Consider the following 14,570-nt stretch of genomic DNA (forward strand, 5'->3'; position numbering starts at 1 on the left):
CTGTGAAAGAGGGAGATGGCGAAATGGGTAGCTTGAAGTGTCTCGCCACAGGAGTTGCCCTTGATGAGGCAATCATCCAGATGGGGTCACGCTGTTCCCCTGTGTTTGCGGAGGTGAGCCATGACCACGGCTAGAGTCTTGGAAAAAAACCAAACCTCTCGATGCTGTATTGAAAATGGTCGTGACCCATTGTGAATCGTAGGAAGAGTCTGAGCTGGATGGATTGATATATGAAAGTAAGCATCCTGTAGGTCGAGAGCTATGAACCAATCCCCTTGATCCAGTGTAGGTATTATTGTGCCCAGTGTGACCATCTTGAAGCTTTGTATCCTCACGAATTTTTTCAGTCGGTGTATATCTAGTATAGGCCTCCATCCTCCGGTCTTTTTCTGAGTTAGAAAGTAATGGGAGTAGAAACCTGTCCCTTGATTTTGCGTTGGCACAGGTTCCACTGCACCTAGTTGTAGAAGATGTGCCACTTCTGTGCGAAGTAAGTGGTCGTGAGAAGAGTCCCTGAGGAGGGATGGGGAAGGGTAGGAGGGTAGGAGAAAGTTTGTCCTTATCAAAAGGGAGATCCTCCACTTTGGTCTGCAGTTCTTTGGGGATGCCAGATGCAGAGAGCCATGAGGATCTGCGCATAACCACAGCAGTTGCAGTTGTACGGGCTGCTGTGTCTGCCGTGTCTAGAGATGCCTGTAGGGCCATACTGGAAATCAGTTGGCCCTCAGTCAGGATTAATTTGAAGTCTGCTCTCCTATCCTATGGAATGTAGGAGGCAAATTCAAAAGTTTATTGTAAATATCAAAATCGTAACTAGCGAGGGGAGCAGAATAGTTTGCAATTCTGAATTGTAGCGTGGAGGACGTATAAACCTTCCGGCCCAAGACGTCAAGGCATCTAAGGTCCTTGTCTTGTGGGGTGGGTCGATATTGTGACTGTTTCGTCCTCTGTGCAACTGCATCCATGACAAGGGAGTTCGGTGGTGGATGAGAAATAGGAAGTCAGCGTCTTTAGCAGGGACATAGTATTTACGTTCAGCCGTTTTGCAAGTTGGTACTAAAGACGCTGGGGTTTGCCAGAGAGTGTCAGCTGGCTCCAGGAGTGCTTCGTTTATAGGGAGCGTGATTTTTGAGGGTGCAGACTGTTGAAGGATTCTGAGGAGTCTGTGTTGCATCTCCTGAACCTCTTAAAAGGGGATATCTTGATTGAGTGCCACCCTCCAGAAAAGTGCTTGAAATTGTTTACAGTTTTCCACGGCCCGTGGAGGCGGAGGGCTCCGTCCAGGGCTAATGGAGAGTTAGGAGTCGGTGAGTCAGGATATGGTGCGTAACTTGCATACTCGGGAGGGGGCTCAGGCACCTTAGAAGTGGACAGAGGAGGAGACTGAGGCACAGAAGGAGGATGATTGATTGGAGGATGTTGCCAAGGGTACCACTGAGGCCAAGGCATAGGGTAGGAGAACCCAGGTGTCGCCCATGGGGGGGCAAAATGGGGAAAACTGAGGCTGGTGGCCTTGAACCGTGACCTGAGGTGGCAGAGGTGCCTGTGGAGGAGAAGTAGGAGTGGAGAACTCCGCTTGCTGCTGTAAATCAAGTTCACCGTCAGTGAAAACCAGTTCAGTTGGAGAGAGCGGCAGTTCAAAAAATGAGCCCTGTGTATCTAGGAGCGGAGAGTGAGGCTCAGGTGGCACTGAAAGCTCACATTAAGTGAGAAACTGTTGCTCCAGCTCCCTGGGCTGAGCTGAGCCTGCTCTTTGCTCTAGCTCATTAGCAGGAGAAAGTGAAAGTGACAGTAGTGCTGCAGACTGCTTGGAGGTGCCCTGCAGGGGGTCTGCTACTGGGGGGGGGGGGGGAGAAATAGGCTTGGTGCCAACGTTCTTCTCCCTGCAGGGAAGGACTGCGCTGCCGGCACCGCGGCCGTGTGCGGTGCCCAGGAGGCGCGCGCTGCCAGCACCGCGGCCGTTTGCAGTGCCGAGGGGACTGGAGCCACAAGGACCTTCCTGACACAGGAAGTCGGGTCCCTGCCTCTGCGCTCTGTCAGAGCCGTGGCTGAGGCATTAGAAAAAGCTGAGGCACCTGCCTTTGGTGCTGTCAGTACAGAGAGTAGGGATCTCATTGAAGTCCCCCTACCCTTGTTAAAGTCTCTCCTGTGAGACTGCTCTGCTTCTTGCCTCCGCTCCAGGGAGGGTGAAGCAACGCTGCCCACCGGTTCCGACCTGGCTGGGGAGTGTGTGGGAGCGGATTTAACCTTTCCCGTCTCTGAAAGCGGCTGTAAGGATTTTTCTGTCAACAGCATTTTGAGCCACAGATCCCTGTCGTGACGAGCTCTTGACGAGGCTCGTGCAATGGAGGCACTTCACAGGGACGTGGGTGTCCCCAAGGCACTTCACACAGTATGAGTGCCCATCTGTCCGTGGCATGGATTCCTGACAGGAAATACACCTTCTGAATCCTGAAGCTCCTGGCATTATGAATTAGAGATGGCTGAGGAGAGTGTCTCACGGGGAGACAAGCCTGAAGGATTTTTTTTTTAAACTAAGTAACTAACTATGTAACTATACTAAAGGAAGGGAAACAACTGGGATGTAACTAATAACTATTTCTATGTTCTTTGTTACTGTTTCCTGTAGAGACCAGGGAAGAAAAGGCAGCACTGCCCCGAGCTCCGTCTTCGGCCGAGGAGGAACTGAGGAGGGTGTGGGGCGCATGCACTCAGGAAGATTCCAACGAGACGGGAGATACCAACTGAGAGTCTGCATCCCAACCAGGCACTGCTACCAAAAATCTCCGATAAACGGCGCCAGGACGCACCGTCACCTAGAGTGGAGCACCCACAGGGACAGCACTCGAAGAAGAACTAAGTTTCCACAAAGGGAGGTCCAATGAGTTGCATCACTTAACAGATTAAAATGTACACCAAAGCTGTTGCAGAGGCAGGTGGAAAGGAAGAGCCAGGAGCACAAGGTATACACCAGAGAAAGTCAGGAAGGAACAGAGCTAACTATTTAACCAAGGTCACTAATGCTGCTGGAGTATTACATCACCCACACCACAAACTTGTATGGGTGCATTCCCTCCACCCATTGCTTCTCTCTGAAAAACAGTATATTGCAGAAGAGATGGACTGATAGTACTAGTCTAGTCACACAGCAACTGCTGATGGCTTCATCTCTCATTAACTATTATTCCACCACTACACTATATTTCAAATTCCATAAGCTGTTAAGTGTAACAGTTGTAAAAAAAAAAAAAAAAAAACCAACCAACAAAAAAATCCAGGAATTTCTGGCTATTCAAACCCTTTCAACGAACTCCAAGACATGTGAAGTGAGGACACAAGATACTGTTTATAAACTTCCATTTAGTTTAATAAGTTAACAAGTTCAGGCCATTACACAGCAATGGAACTCTTCTTAAACATTTACAAAGGTGCAGAATTTCATCCATTTCATCTTTAAATAAATCATTGTACTCTAATCTCTTAAATAGCTGAACAGTTCCTATTTTTCTTTGTATTGAAATCTGGGGTTAAAATAATCCACCCACAAAGAAGGCATCAAAGTACAAAAAAGAGCATAAGTATGGGGCACGAGCTCAGACTCAGGGTGGGTGTTTGCTCCAGAACCTGTACAAGTGAGCAAAGCAAGCAGATACCTGTGAAAGAAGTCCTGAGTTGAGGGGCACTCATGTAAAGGAGCTACAGTATCACAGGGTACACACCAGCTTTTTATTTTACAAGGTTTCACTGAATCTCTGCTACCAAGGATCTGACACCTTCACTGTATATTAATTATGTACAGGAAGGGAAGAAAAAGACAGCTGAAAGGAACAAGTAAGATCTAAGTCACAGCTGCTGTCTCATCTGGGATCAGACTGGCTTGCTAGTTGCCAACAAGCCCCCAGCTCTATAGATTTGAAATCTAACCCAAAGAAAGATGTTTTCACAGGAAACAAGTCCCTAAGTAAGGTTAACTCAGAGGAAACAGAAGGAAACTTCCGTATACATACACACCCTGTATATACGTACATGCATATTCTAATTTGAAAAGTAGTAATTAACTTAGTTGAGTAAAGAGTTAACAATTTGCAGAGGTCTGTATAAAACTTTTCAATATCCCCAACTTCATTCCAGTTATGTGTCCCATTCTCTGCCTGGCCTCAACTCATCTGACCATGAAATTCTTAAGTGTATTCAACAGATGTTTGTGAGAAGCAGTTTTCATTTTTATTTTATTTTTTAAATATACCACATTACAAAAAATGCCTATGGGAATGGGGAGGATTGCCAATGTGGTTCACCACAAAGTCTGTAAAGGCTAGTAAGCAGACCTACTGATCATACCTCTCCTTTTCAATCCGTTCATATCATAGCCTGTAAAAAGATAGCCAAACAATGCTGTTTACAAAGAACCCCGCTCCCCAACACACACACAATTAGGTTCCATTAACAAGAAGCTTTTTGAAACATCCTTTGAAAGAGAGATCTCCATAACACTGCCTTTTGCACTTAAGCCTGTATGTGTGTCTCTTAACATTTAAAGCTGCACAGCATCCCTTATCTACGCATGCAGTTTCTATTGACATGAGATGAGATTGCCTGTAGACTAAGGACAGAAAATGGACTTGAATTTTTCATCTACAGGCTTAAAGAACAGCTTTGATGGCTAATTAGAAAAGGACATTCAAATTAAAAACTATTTTTAAAATGCATTTCTTTAGCTGTGTGTTATTACCATCACATTAGAGATTAACATTCATTTACATTGTGTAATTTTTGCATTAGCGTCAGCCTAGGCAATGACACTGTTTCATTTGTTCAGAATCACTTTCACTTTTTGGTTCTCAAACAGCCAGCAGAATGTTGCACTATATGCACAGCAGATGTGTCAAAAGAATGCAATTCTCCCCCCCCCCCCCCAAAAAAAAGCAAGCAAACCCTAAAACTTTACATTCAGTTTTCCTCCCATACACAGCAAAACACTGATATTTGATAAACAACCAGTTTTTATTACATTTAAGTGTTTGACCCCAGTGACCCTTTAAGGAGATGCTCTGCAGCTTTAATCTAAAGAGTGCAGAAAAATCTGCCATTTTCATCCATGTAGATCCTGGCGGTTATACCACAAATTACTGTGATAGCGCCAAGATGAGCAGTCAAGTGGCTGAGGGAATAAATAACCCTTTGAGGGTACTGCAGCCTCTGTGAAATGTAGTTTACACAGCAAACATTTCAAAGCAATAAATACAAGTAGAGAAAGAAAAAGTTAGATCTTTTAAGACTCAAGGATCAATTTTGAAAATAAAATCCCATACGACTTGCTCCTTAGACACATCAAATTCTCCAAGTGTTTGGATGCTAAAGATGTACATGGGCTCTTTCACCTGGAAGTATGCCAAAGGTAGATCAGTCACTTGATCTAATCCCACCTAACTGTGAGGCTGAAGCATCACCATTCCTTATGTATCAAGTACCCAGAAGTACACAAAAGGCAGGGCCAAAGTCCCACAATCTACTGTTTGTGCATGGTAGCAGCTACATAGGAAAAATTACTGAGTACAAACGTGAAGATGCAGAACAGGAGAAGAATGTGTCATTTAACCAAGACCATACAACTGAGCAACCCTGCTCTAAGAAAACAATCACCCAATTATCAGACACTTTAAATAAAAGCTCATAAGACAGTAAAGGCATGACTCCTAGTTTAACCCTGCTAAGGAGACATCCACCATGCCCTGCAGCCATCTGCAAAGGGCTATCTGGGTGTACTGAAGTGTCTGGATTCTTACATTTCAAGAAGTATACAATGAGCTGCACTGGCATTTCCACAGCCAGCTCCTCTCCAGCAGAGCCAGCCCATTCTATTTGTTGTTTAAGAAGAATTAAAGCTCAAATCAAAACTTATGAAACAGTTAAGTTCCAGCTCAGAAGTTGCTTGTTTCTGTTATTCAAAGTCATGTTCAGATCAGATTACGTTCAGTCTAACCTCAAATATGTGTATTTCACTATCTTCAGCCTTCCAGGGAAGCTGCTACAGTGTCCACTGCAGGGTTTCACAGGTGGCTGTTGGAGAAATCTTGATGTTGTCTGACTTCAGAACATTAACCACTTTTAGTCTCAAACTACCTCCCGAAAGTTGAGAAAGAAAAACAAACAAAACCAAGAATGAGAAAGGTGGAGGATTTCCAGTCAGAAAAGGCTACAGCTTTGAGACCACAGAGGAAGGTGAGCTGTGACAGAAAGGTGGGTGGTACATCTTTCTAGGAGTCATCTAAAACTGCCAACATGCCCCAACTGAGATCTTGGCACAGTCTCCATCAAGGAGCTCATGTTTCAGTGACAGACAGCAGGTGCTGTAGGCCGATAACGTGTGGGAAGGAGTGGCATAAGCATGATGGTTTCTCAGTAAAGAAGGAAAAGGGAGAAAAATAGAAAGGATGTTGAGACTGAACAGACTGTTCAGGACCAAAAGCTGGGAAAAGAGGAGGCTACTGGCCAGCTGGACCAGTTTTATACTGTGCACAGCCCAGTCTAGCTGGGGTGAGTGGGACAACGCTAAAGAGCGCCTCTAACTTAGGTGCCCCACTTGTTAGCTTTCAAATCATAGCTGTGCACTCTGGATCCTACCCAGAACTTAGTGCTTCCCTGAGCCCAGGAACATGAATAGTTCCTGGCCCTGAACTTGTCACAGTTACACACTGCTAACCCCCTTCTAGTCTTTTGATGTGCCTCACGATCACTGTTCAAGGATTTTCCTATAGACAGGACTTCCTCTGTAATTTTTGCAAAACCTAATAATTGTCCTCCTGCAATCACCCAGGAATAATTTTTTCTACATACAAGCTGCCTTTAAAACAAAAACAAAACAAAAACGCACTCCACAACATCCCCTTTCTAGGCAGAAATGATTTCCCATCCTAGTAGCCACCCTAGTAACTTGGGGAGGAGGAAAATAAGACCAGTCCCAGGTGACCTCATCTTTTAGGATGATTTCTTCTCCACACTTCTACATCCTGCTGAAGAGCAGATGCTCCTTTTCAAACCATTTATCCCCACATGATACTCTCATAGGACACTGGTTCCTTCCAAAATGTTCTTGGTTTGACTCAAAGTGGGCCTGAAGGGAACTTCACAATACAAGTAAATTCAGCAACTTCTAACCCCTTGCCACATTCAGGGCAAAGAGTCTGCCTAGCTGTCTACTTGATTCTCTTTCATGCAATGAAGTTGATGCTAAGAAATGCAGAGGCCTTCATTTTCTCTGCCAACACAAGACAAATCGAGGACATTCATATATTACTTGAAAGAAAGATACATAGTTAGAATCAGATTTGCAGGAGAAAGAGTCAGTGCCATCAGGAGTCACTAGGGAAAGGTCCATTTTAACAAGTTAAATCTATTCTGTGGAGGACTTCACCTTCATTCTTTCCACTAAAGAATGGGGCACATGGGGCACTAAAACAAACTTCAAGTTACATAGCAAACACTCCTCTAGTGCAAATCTACCCCTCATTTTCCAAGCGTCCTGTTGGTCTTCAGAGTAGAGCACCCATGGACCACAACAGCTGTGCTTGCATTCTACAAGACCGAAGAACATCTGCTTCTCCAGTGGCCCCAACCACCTCTGTAAGGAAAGGAGGCCATATGTACAAAGACTAGCTGCTGGTCCAGACAGCTAGATGTGGTGGACACCACATTTCGGGGAGCTACATCTAGGGATCAGTTCATCTTTCTATAAACACCCTGGCAATAGTGGGGAGCCTTATGTCTGGCTAGCAGCTGCTGCAGTAGTGATAATAAGAGGACTTTTGCAAGGACCCAGTTGTCTTGCAGAGTCATCTCGTGTTCCCTTCTTCTGGTACGTCTTTTCATTTAAAAGAAAAATTCCCAAAATTCTCTACAAAACGGGGGGCACGGTTCAAATAGCATAACTGGTTTATGGAGTTACTCTTTCCCCTGAAAATTTACCCCAGCTGGCAGGCTGCAGCAAACAGGTGTTACTCCTCAGTCAGGCCATGAACTCTGCACCATGCAGACGTACAGAGGAGGAGCCTTGATTTTCCATAGAATAACCCCTTTTCCCCAAAAAAATTATTCAAGGGTCTCTTTTGCCATACAGTTAAAGATTTCAGGAACTAAAGGGTTAAGTCTTAACCCTGGAGCAGACACCTCAGAGGCCCTGTCCCCCTTCTAGAAGGTCATCTGGAGAAGTCAAAGGTGCAAGGCAATCAGGAGGACACGGAGTCATTCCACCAGTGCCGGGAGCAGTCAGAATGACTGCTTAGCAAGCTGTCAGGTCTTATGCAAGAGCAAATGGGTCATGATATCCAGAAGAGGCAGAAACAGGGTGGTTAATCAACCTAAACTTTGGGTTCATAACTCCCTTACCTCCTCAACCAATATAAAGCACCAGGGGAGGGGCAGTGTCCGCCTCAGCTGAGGAAGGAAGGAAGGAAGGAAGGAATTGGATTGTAGTTCGCAGATACCTGGGGTGGGAAAGACACAGAGACAAAGGGGGCTTCAATGCAATCTTTCGGACTGGCTCATCCCACCCTTAGTTCTCGCCCATTGATGTTGTGCTGCCGTTGGCCTTGGGTTTTGATTTAGACTTAAAGGAGAAGCGCTTGATGAGGCGCCGGGAGAAGCTGCTGGATTTCTTCCTGGTGGCAGAGCTGGTGCTGGCATTGGACAGGTCATCATGCGACTGGCTCAGGCCTGCTTCCTTCTGCTTATTCTTCCTCCGGAAGATGAGCTTGGTGCCGCTCCGGAGAAAGCTGACTGGAGAAAAAGACAAACTGAAGAGGAAGACAGACATAACGATGCTCTGCCTTGGGAGCTTTCAACAAAATCATTTTGTGCTTTACAGACACCTCCCTGTGAAGGACCATCAATTCCATTTTACAGGTTTATGAAGTACAGCAGAAAAGGGACATGCAGACAGTCAGTGCCTGAGCTGTGACTAGAACCAGGCCCTCTGAAGTTAGTCCTCTGCTCTAAACACTAGACTACAAAGTCTCCTCTCTGGAGAAAGGATGAGACATCCATAGCCCAGCAGAAGAGAGTCACAACTTAGCTAGGTGCTAGTCACTTATTTCTTACTATCCTTGAGCTCTCCCCAGAAGTCTTTCCTTTCAGCTGGGTCTTGTGGTAATTTGTGCAATACCCCTTCTCCATACCTGAGATGAGACAGATGGCCTAGGTTTGAATTGGGGAGGGTCAGCGATCCAACACTTTTTAAAGACTGCCTTCTTGTTTTGCACAATCTCAGTGTAATAGAAAGGAGAGCCTGAGACATGAGGCCTGGTATAAAGGGCCTGGTGTAAGGCCTAAGGCCTGAACCAAAGTCAGGCCCTGGTGAAATAAAGCAAAATTTGCAAGATTCAAGCTATGAGCAGAAGTCAGGCCCTGTTACAAAACATGCCTATTTCCAAGTTCACAGAACCTGGCAAAAATAGGGCTGGTACTGCAGAAAAACACAAGCACTCAGTGGCACTAAGTATTCACGTAAACACATTCCAGAAAGTTAGTGCCAGAACACCCCAATACCAACATATGGTGTAAACACATTCCCCGAAGATGGTATAGGGACACACTGTCTCTCTTAAAGATAAGGTCAGGATGACAGCAGTGATGGACAGAGATGCTTTGATCTAACTGACATGTACAAGGTAAAGGGTGGTAACTAACCATGTCAGAAGGGCAATACATAACTTGTTTGTATCAGTGTAGAAAAAGGGTTTCAGAAGGGGTGTCTATCTGGCTGAGGGGGAAATGGCAAGTCCCGCCACTCACTGAGCTGGTCCACTGTAACGGGCAAACATGCTTTAGTGGTACTGTAGAATCTATGGGATATTAGGATCGTGCTTCATCAGCAATAAACCTGGCCAGGCGCCTCTGCTACGGAACAGAGTCCATGGTCTTTTTGGGCAGTTTGATCGAGGTCTGCTGTGTTAGCGACCTGCGCAGAGCTGGGACAGCACACACTGAGAACGCACACATGCAGCCAACAACTAACAATACTCAGGATTTTTTTTTTTTTTTTAAAGTAACAGCAGGTCTACACTTCAAACACTGCAGCACTTCAGTGAATACGCTACCTATGTCTACAAAAAAGAGTTTCTCCTGTCAGTGTAGGTACTTGACCTCCAAGAGGTGGTAGCTATGTCAACAGGAGAATTTGTCCTATCAGCTGAGTGCTGTCTTTGCCAGGGATTGGACTGGTACTGCTGTTTCACTCAAGGGGCCGGTCTACACTAGGGGGTGGGAGATCGAGCTAAGTCACGCAACTTCAGCAGCAAGTCAACGTACTTAGATCTACTTACTGCGGTGTCTTCCCCCTGCGCTTCTCGTTGAGGTGGAGTACCAGAGTCGACGCTACAGTGATTGGCGGTCGATTTATCGCGTTTATACTTGATGTGATAAAATCAACCCGTGCTGGATCAATCGCTGCCCGTAGATCCAGCCAGTAGTGTGTAGACAAGCCCAAGGGTGTGGATTTTTCACATTCCTAAATGACCTAGTTATACTGATCTAATTTCCTGGTGTAGACCTGGGCTAAGTTGCTAGCAAAGACTTTCAGTGTTGCAGAGAGGAACTTGAAAACGTCTGACTGATGAAGCAATGTCTATCTACACAGAGAGTCTCAGACAATAGCTCAGAGAAATGTGAACTGCCCTACTATTGTCAAAAGGGTGGCGAACTCAGATAATACTTTTGATATTTAAATATTGAAAGCATTAGCTATTTTGCTACTATCACAAAGCATGTAAGGAATGAGAGGGAGGATCATGTTACCAAGATCTGCACACAAGCTATTCTGAGTGACATGTATTTTGGTGGCATTTGGGAGAAGGATCATTACTCCCCCTACCTAGGGTGGCCAAACATCCCGATAACATCATAACTGTCCTGATATTAGGGGCTTTGTCTTATATATGTGACAATATAACCCCCCACCCCTGAAAAAGAGTGTCCCAATTTTTCACACTTGCTGTCTGATCACTCTACTCCATAATATGACTCGAGAAGCCTAAAGTCCAGAGAAAGTAAGAACGAAGCTCTGGTCCCAAAAGGGATCGAGTCTGAGAGAGACCAGTAGGGCATCCAAGTCTTTCCATCAGCCAGCCCCCAACCCTAGTGGCCAGCTCTGCTCCAATGATGGATTTGGGGGGCTAGGTGGATTCTTCCTTGGCTCTTGAGCAGGGGTTCTCAAACTGGGGGTCGTGACCAATGTTCCCTCTAATTTTTTCTATCCATGTGTGGAATAAATTGTTATGTGCACACTAGTAGAAACAAAAAACCTAGATATAATATATATTTTTAAAAAGTTATCATAGGGATTATCACTCCAGCCTGGACAGGTTAGGCATTTTAGAACTCAATACTCAAAGAATTAAGTTTAAGTGTAAGAGAAATAAAAAGTATGTTTTTTGACTGGTCTCTGCATTTCATAAAACACCACGCTTTGAAAGAAGAAAATTACAGAGAATGTGTGTGCATTGCAGGAAGTATCAAGAAGTAACAACATCATCATAAGTATGTGTTTGGAGGTGAGTGTGAAAGAGTGTGTGAGAGACAGTGTGCGCACGCTGGCTGCTGGGGAAGTCTCTGAGAGATGCTGTGCACGGTCTCTTTAAAGGCACTCACTGAAAGCTCTCCTGCTGTCTTGAGCCCTGTCTCCCCTCCCGCAGAGTTGGGGTACATGGGCAGAGGAGTGAGAGGGGAGAGAGAGACAGACAGTGTGTGCCAGCTGCTGGGGAACTCTCAGAGACTGTGCACGGTCTCTTTAAGGTACTTATTTACTGGGAAGGCTGGTTCAGACCTCAGACCCAACAGCTCTCTCCTGTTCCATGTCCTCAACCAGGCTGTCCCCTCTCCCCTTCTCTGTGGGGACAGGGTATGGGGGCAGGGGACATCAGCACCCCCTTCATCCCCCACTCTGCACAGCCAGCAGGAGGGTCCCAGGAGCAGCTGCAGGAGCAATGTGGCGGCAAAGCAGTTGAGGGAGGGGCTAATCAAGTGCACAGCATTTGAATCACTCCTGGACGGCCACCCAGCCGCACAGCCTAGAGGGAACACAAGTTGTGATCCTTCAGGGGGTCATGAGGTTATTATGTGGGGGATCGTAAGCTGTCAGCCTCCACCCCAAACCCTGTTTTGCTTCCAGCATTTATAATAGTGTTAATTATTTAAAAAAATGTGTTTTTAAATTTATAAGGGGGGGGGGCGGGTGTCACACTCAGAGGCTTGCTGTGTGAAAGGGGTCACCAATACAAGAGTTTGAAAACCACGGCTCTAGAGGCTGCTGCAGCTCCTCTCTCTGCTGGAGATAGTCTGACTTGGGCAGGTATCACTGCACCACTTACACACAGTTCACATTTTCAAGTTTTTCTTAAAAACCGCAAGGGCTAGAAACAACTTACATTAAAAATGAAATGCATCAAAATCTCATGGTAGACCACAGGCCCTCGGGATGTGTCTACTGTGCTTATGCCTTAATCCAGTCCCAAGGTTGTATTCAAACCTAATTTAAAAGGAGAATCAGGCCCAAGATGACGAGCAGAGTACATGTGATTGTACTGTATATTCACCATCCACACAATAGGCTTTGAGCAGCATCTGAAGTGGGTAGAACTTGCTTTGTGCCTGCAGCTTGGGAGAGTACCAGTCTGAGCTCTGGGGATACACTAGCCCACGGGTTCTCAACCTTTTTCTTCCTGAGGCCCCCCGCAACATGCTATAAAAACTCCATGGCCCACCTGTGACACAACTACTATTTTTTTGCATATAAAAGCCAGGACTGGCATTAGGGGGTAGCAAGCAGGGCAATTGCCAGGGGCCACACGCCACAGGGGGCTCCCGCAAAGCTAAGTTGCTCAGGCTTCAGCTTCAGCCCCAGGCGGCAGGGCTCAGGGCCTCGGGCTTCGGCTTTCTGCCCTGGACTCTAGCAAGTCTAACATAGGCCCTGCTTGGCAGACCCTCTGAAACCTTCTCGTTGCCCCCCAGTTCCCAGAGGGCCCTGGACCTCTGGTTGAGAACCACTGCACTAGCCTACCTCTGAGCAAGAGGGAGTGGGCGAGAGATCAGCTCAATGATTTAGTGTGCCATTTCTTCCTGACCTTTTTCACCCTTCTGTCTCCATTTCCTTACTGGTGATCACTGGAGCTAGCTCTTTGCTAGTGACCACAATGCAATCCTGCACCTCTCTCTCTCAGGCTCATCAAGGTGGGCAAGATTCTCTCCTAATAAAACACTTTTCCATGGTTCATATTTTGCTGAATTTCAACTCATGAGTCTTACACCCATGACAATGGGTCTGGGGAAGTTAGGGATGTGTTCAGGACCATTTTCTTATGTCTACACTGGGGCTCCAGCACAATTTTACTGCCTCATATGCAGACGGCCAATCAATATTTAGCCTAGGCAGAAGTGTTTGGTTCTTTTACCTTGACTACAGCAGAACCTCCATCACATAATTCACACACACACACACACACCTAACACCAGCTCCAATTCTCATCAAAGTTCGAACAGACACTATAGCAAGGTCTCCCATGATACAGCCATTGTAACTTATGAGCTATACCTGTAGAATACTTACTAGCGAGCTAGTCTTAAAAATTACACTATACTCTTCTGGTATTTTGTAATGTATCCTGCTTGTTTATTTGCTCACTTACTCAGCTGAGTAATTAGCAAGATCTCCTAGCGAGCAGCATGAATTACAGTACACAGTTCACCTTGATTTGCTCACAAGAAGTGACTGCCTTAAAAAACAAAACAAAAAAAAACAACCAAACACCCCACCCAAACCCTAATGGAAGTAGCCATAACTACTCATTCAAAACATTTCCCTCCTGCCCCTCATTATGAAAGCACAAACACAGAACACGAGTGAAGTTAACGTGACCCACACGTCGGATGCTAGAGGGAGAATGTTGCACTACCAAAGTGAGAGACTGTCATGTCATCCCCCTGGCCCTGCTGTGTTGAACACTGCTCACTCAGCCTCACCTTTGTGATCCTTTAAGCTCCTGGTCTCGAGGGCTCCTGTGGAGCCAGTTTCAGATTCCACATCCTCCACCGAGGGTCTCTCAGAGATGTCTGATCGTGTTGTCTCATCCAGCTCCTGACTAGCTCTCTGTCCTGAGAACGATGCTTCCAGCAGCTGGGATGGCTCAGTGGAGCTCTGCGGATGGTCGCACATGCCTGCCATTATGGAGTATCCATGCATGGTGGCCTCCATAGATGCCGCATAACCAAGAGAAAGTGCCATTTCATCTTGGGCAATTGGTACCTGAAGGGGATGCAAAGGTCAAACAGACAGAAGTTGAGAGTTAAAGTTCACAAATTAGCCCAATGGAGACGAAGGTATCTCCTCCCCTCTTTAAAAATAAAGAGCTCAAGCCATTCTTACTAATTCTCCCATCTAGAGAAAAAATGAGTTTCTGGGGCCTGGAAGGAGAGGAGAAACTACAGAGTTATATTTCAAAACATTAAACTGCCCCATGAGAGGAACATCAAGTGGGACTCTGAGGCTCAGGACGGATGGGCTTTGCACATGTTCTTAAGTG

General features: G+C 45.9%; 1 protein-coding gene across 9 annotated transcripts in view; it reads right to left on the reverse strand.

Annotated features, from left to right (window-relative positions):
* Positions 1 to 3,340: 3,340 nt before the first annotated feature.
* The window catches only part of C2CD2L (C2CD2 like), a 43,572-nt gene continuing 32,342 nt past the window's right edge, over positions 3,341 to 14,570 (reverse strand). For 6 of the 9 annotated variants that reach the window (XM_039496515.1, XM_039496513.1, XM_039496507.1 and 3 more), the window contains 2 exons: positions 14,011 to 14,293; positions 3,341 to 8,775 (listed from right to left, as the gene is read on the reverse strand). In XM_039496515.1, coding sequence (XP_039352449.1) covers positions 8,552 to 8,775; positions 14,011 to 14,293 — 507 coding nt within the window. In that variant the 3' untranslated portion in view covers positions 3,341 to 8,551. Of the gene's footprint in view, positions 8,793 to 12,436; positions 12,521 to 14,010; positions 14,294 to 14,570 lie in introns of those variants that run through there. The other 3 variants (XM_039496511.1, XM_039496510.1, XM_039496512.1) reach the window with 3 other exon arrangements.

This window comes from Mauremys reevesii, linkage group 12, assembly GCF_016161935.1.
Source record: "Mauremys reevesii isolate NIE-2019 linkage group 12, ASM1616193v1, whole genome shotgun sequence".
In the NCBI taxonomy this organism is placed as follows: Eukaryota; Metazoa; Chordata; order Testudines; family Geoemydidae; genus Mauremys; species Mauremys reevesii.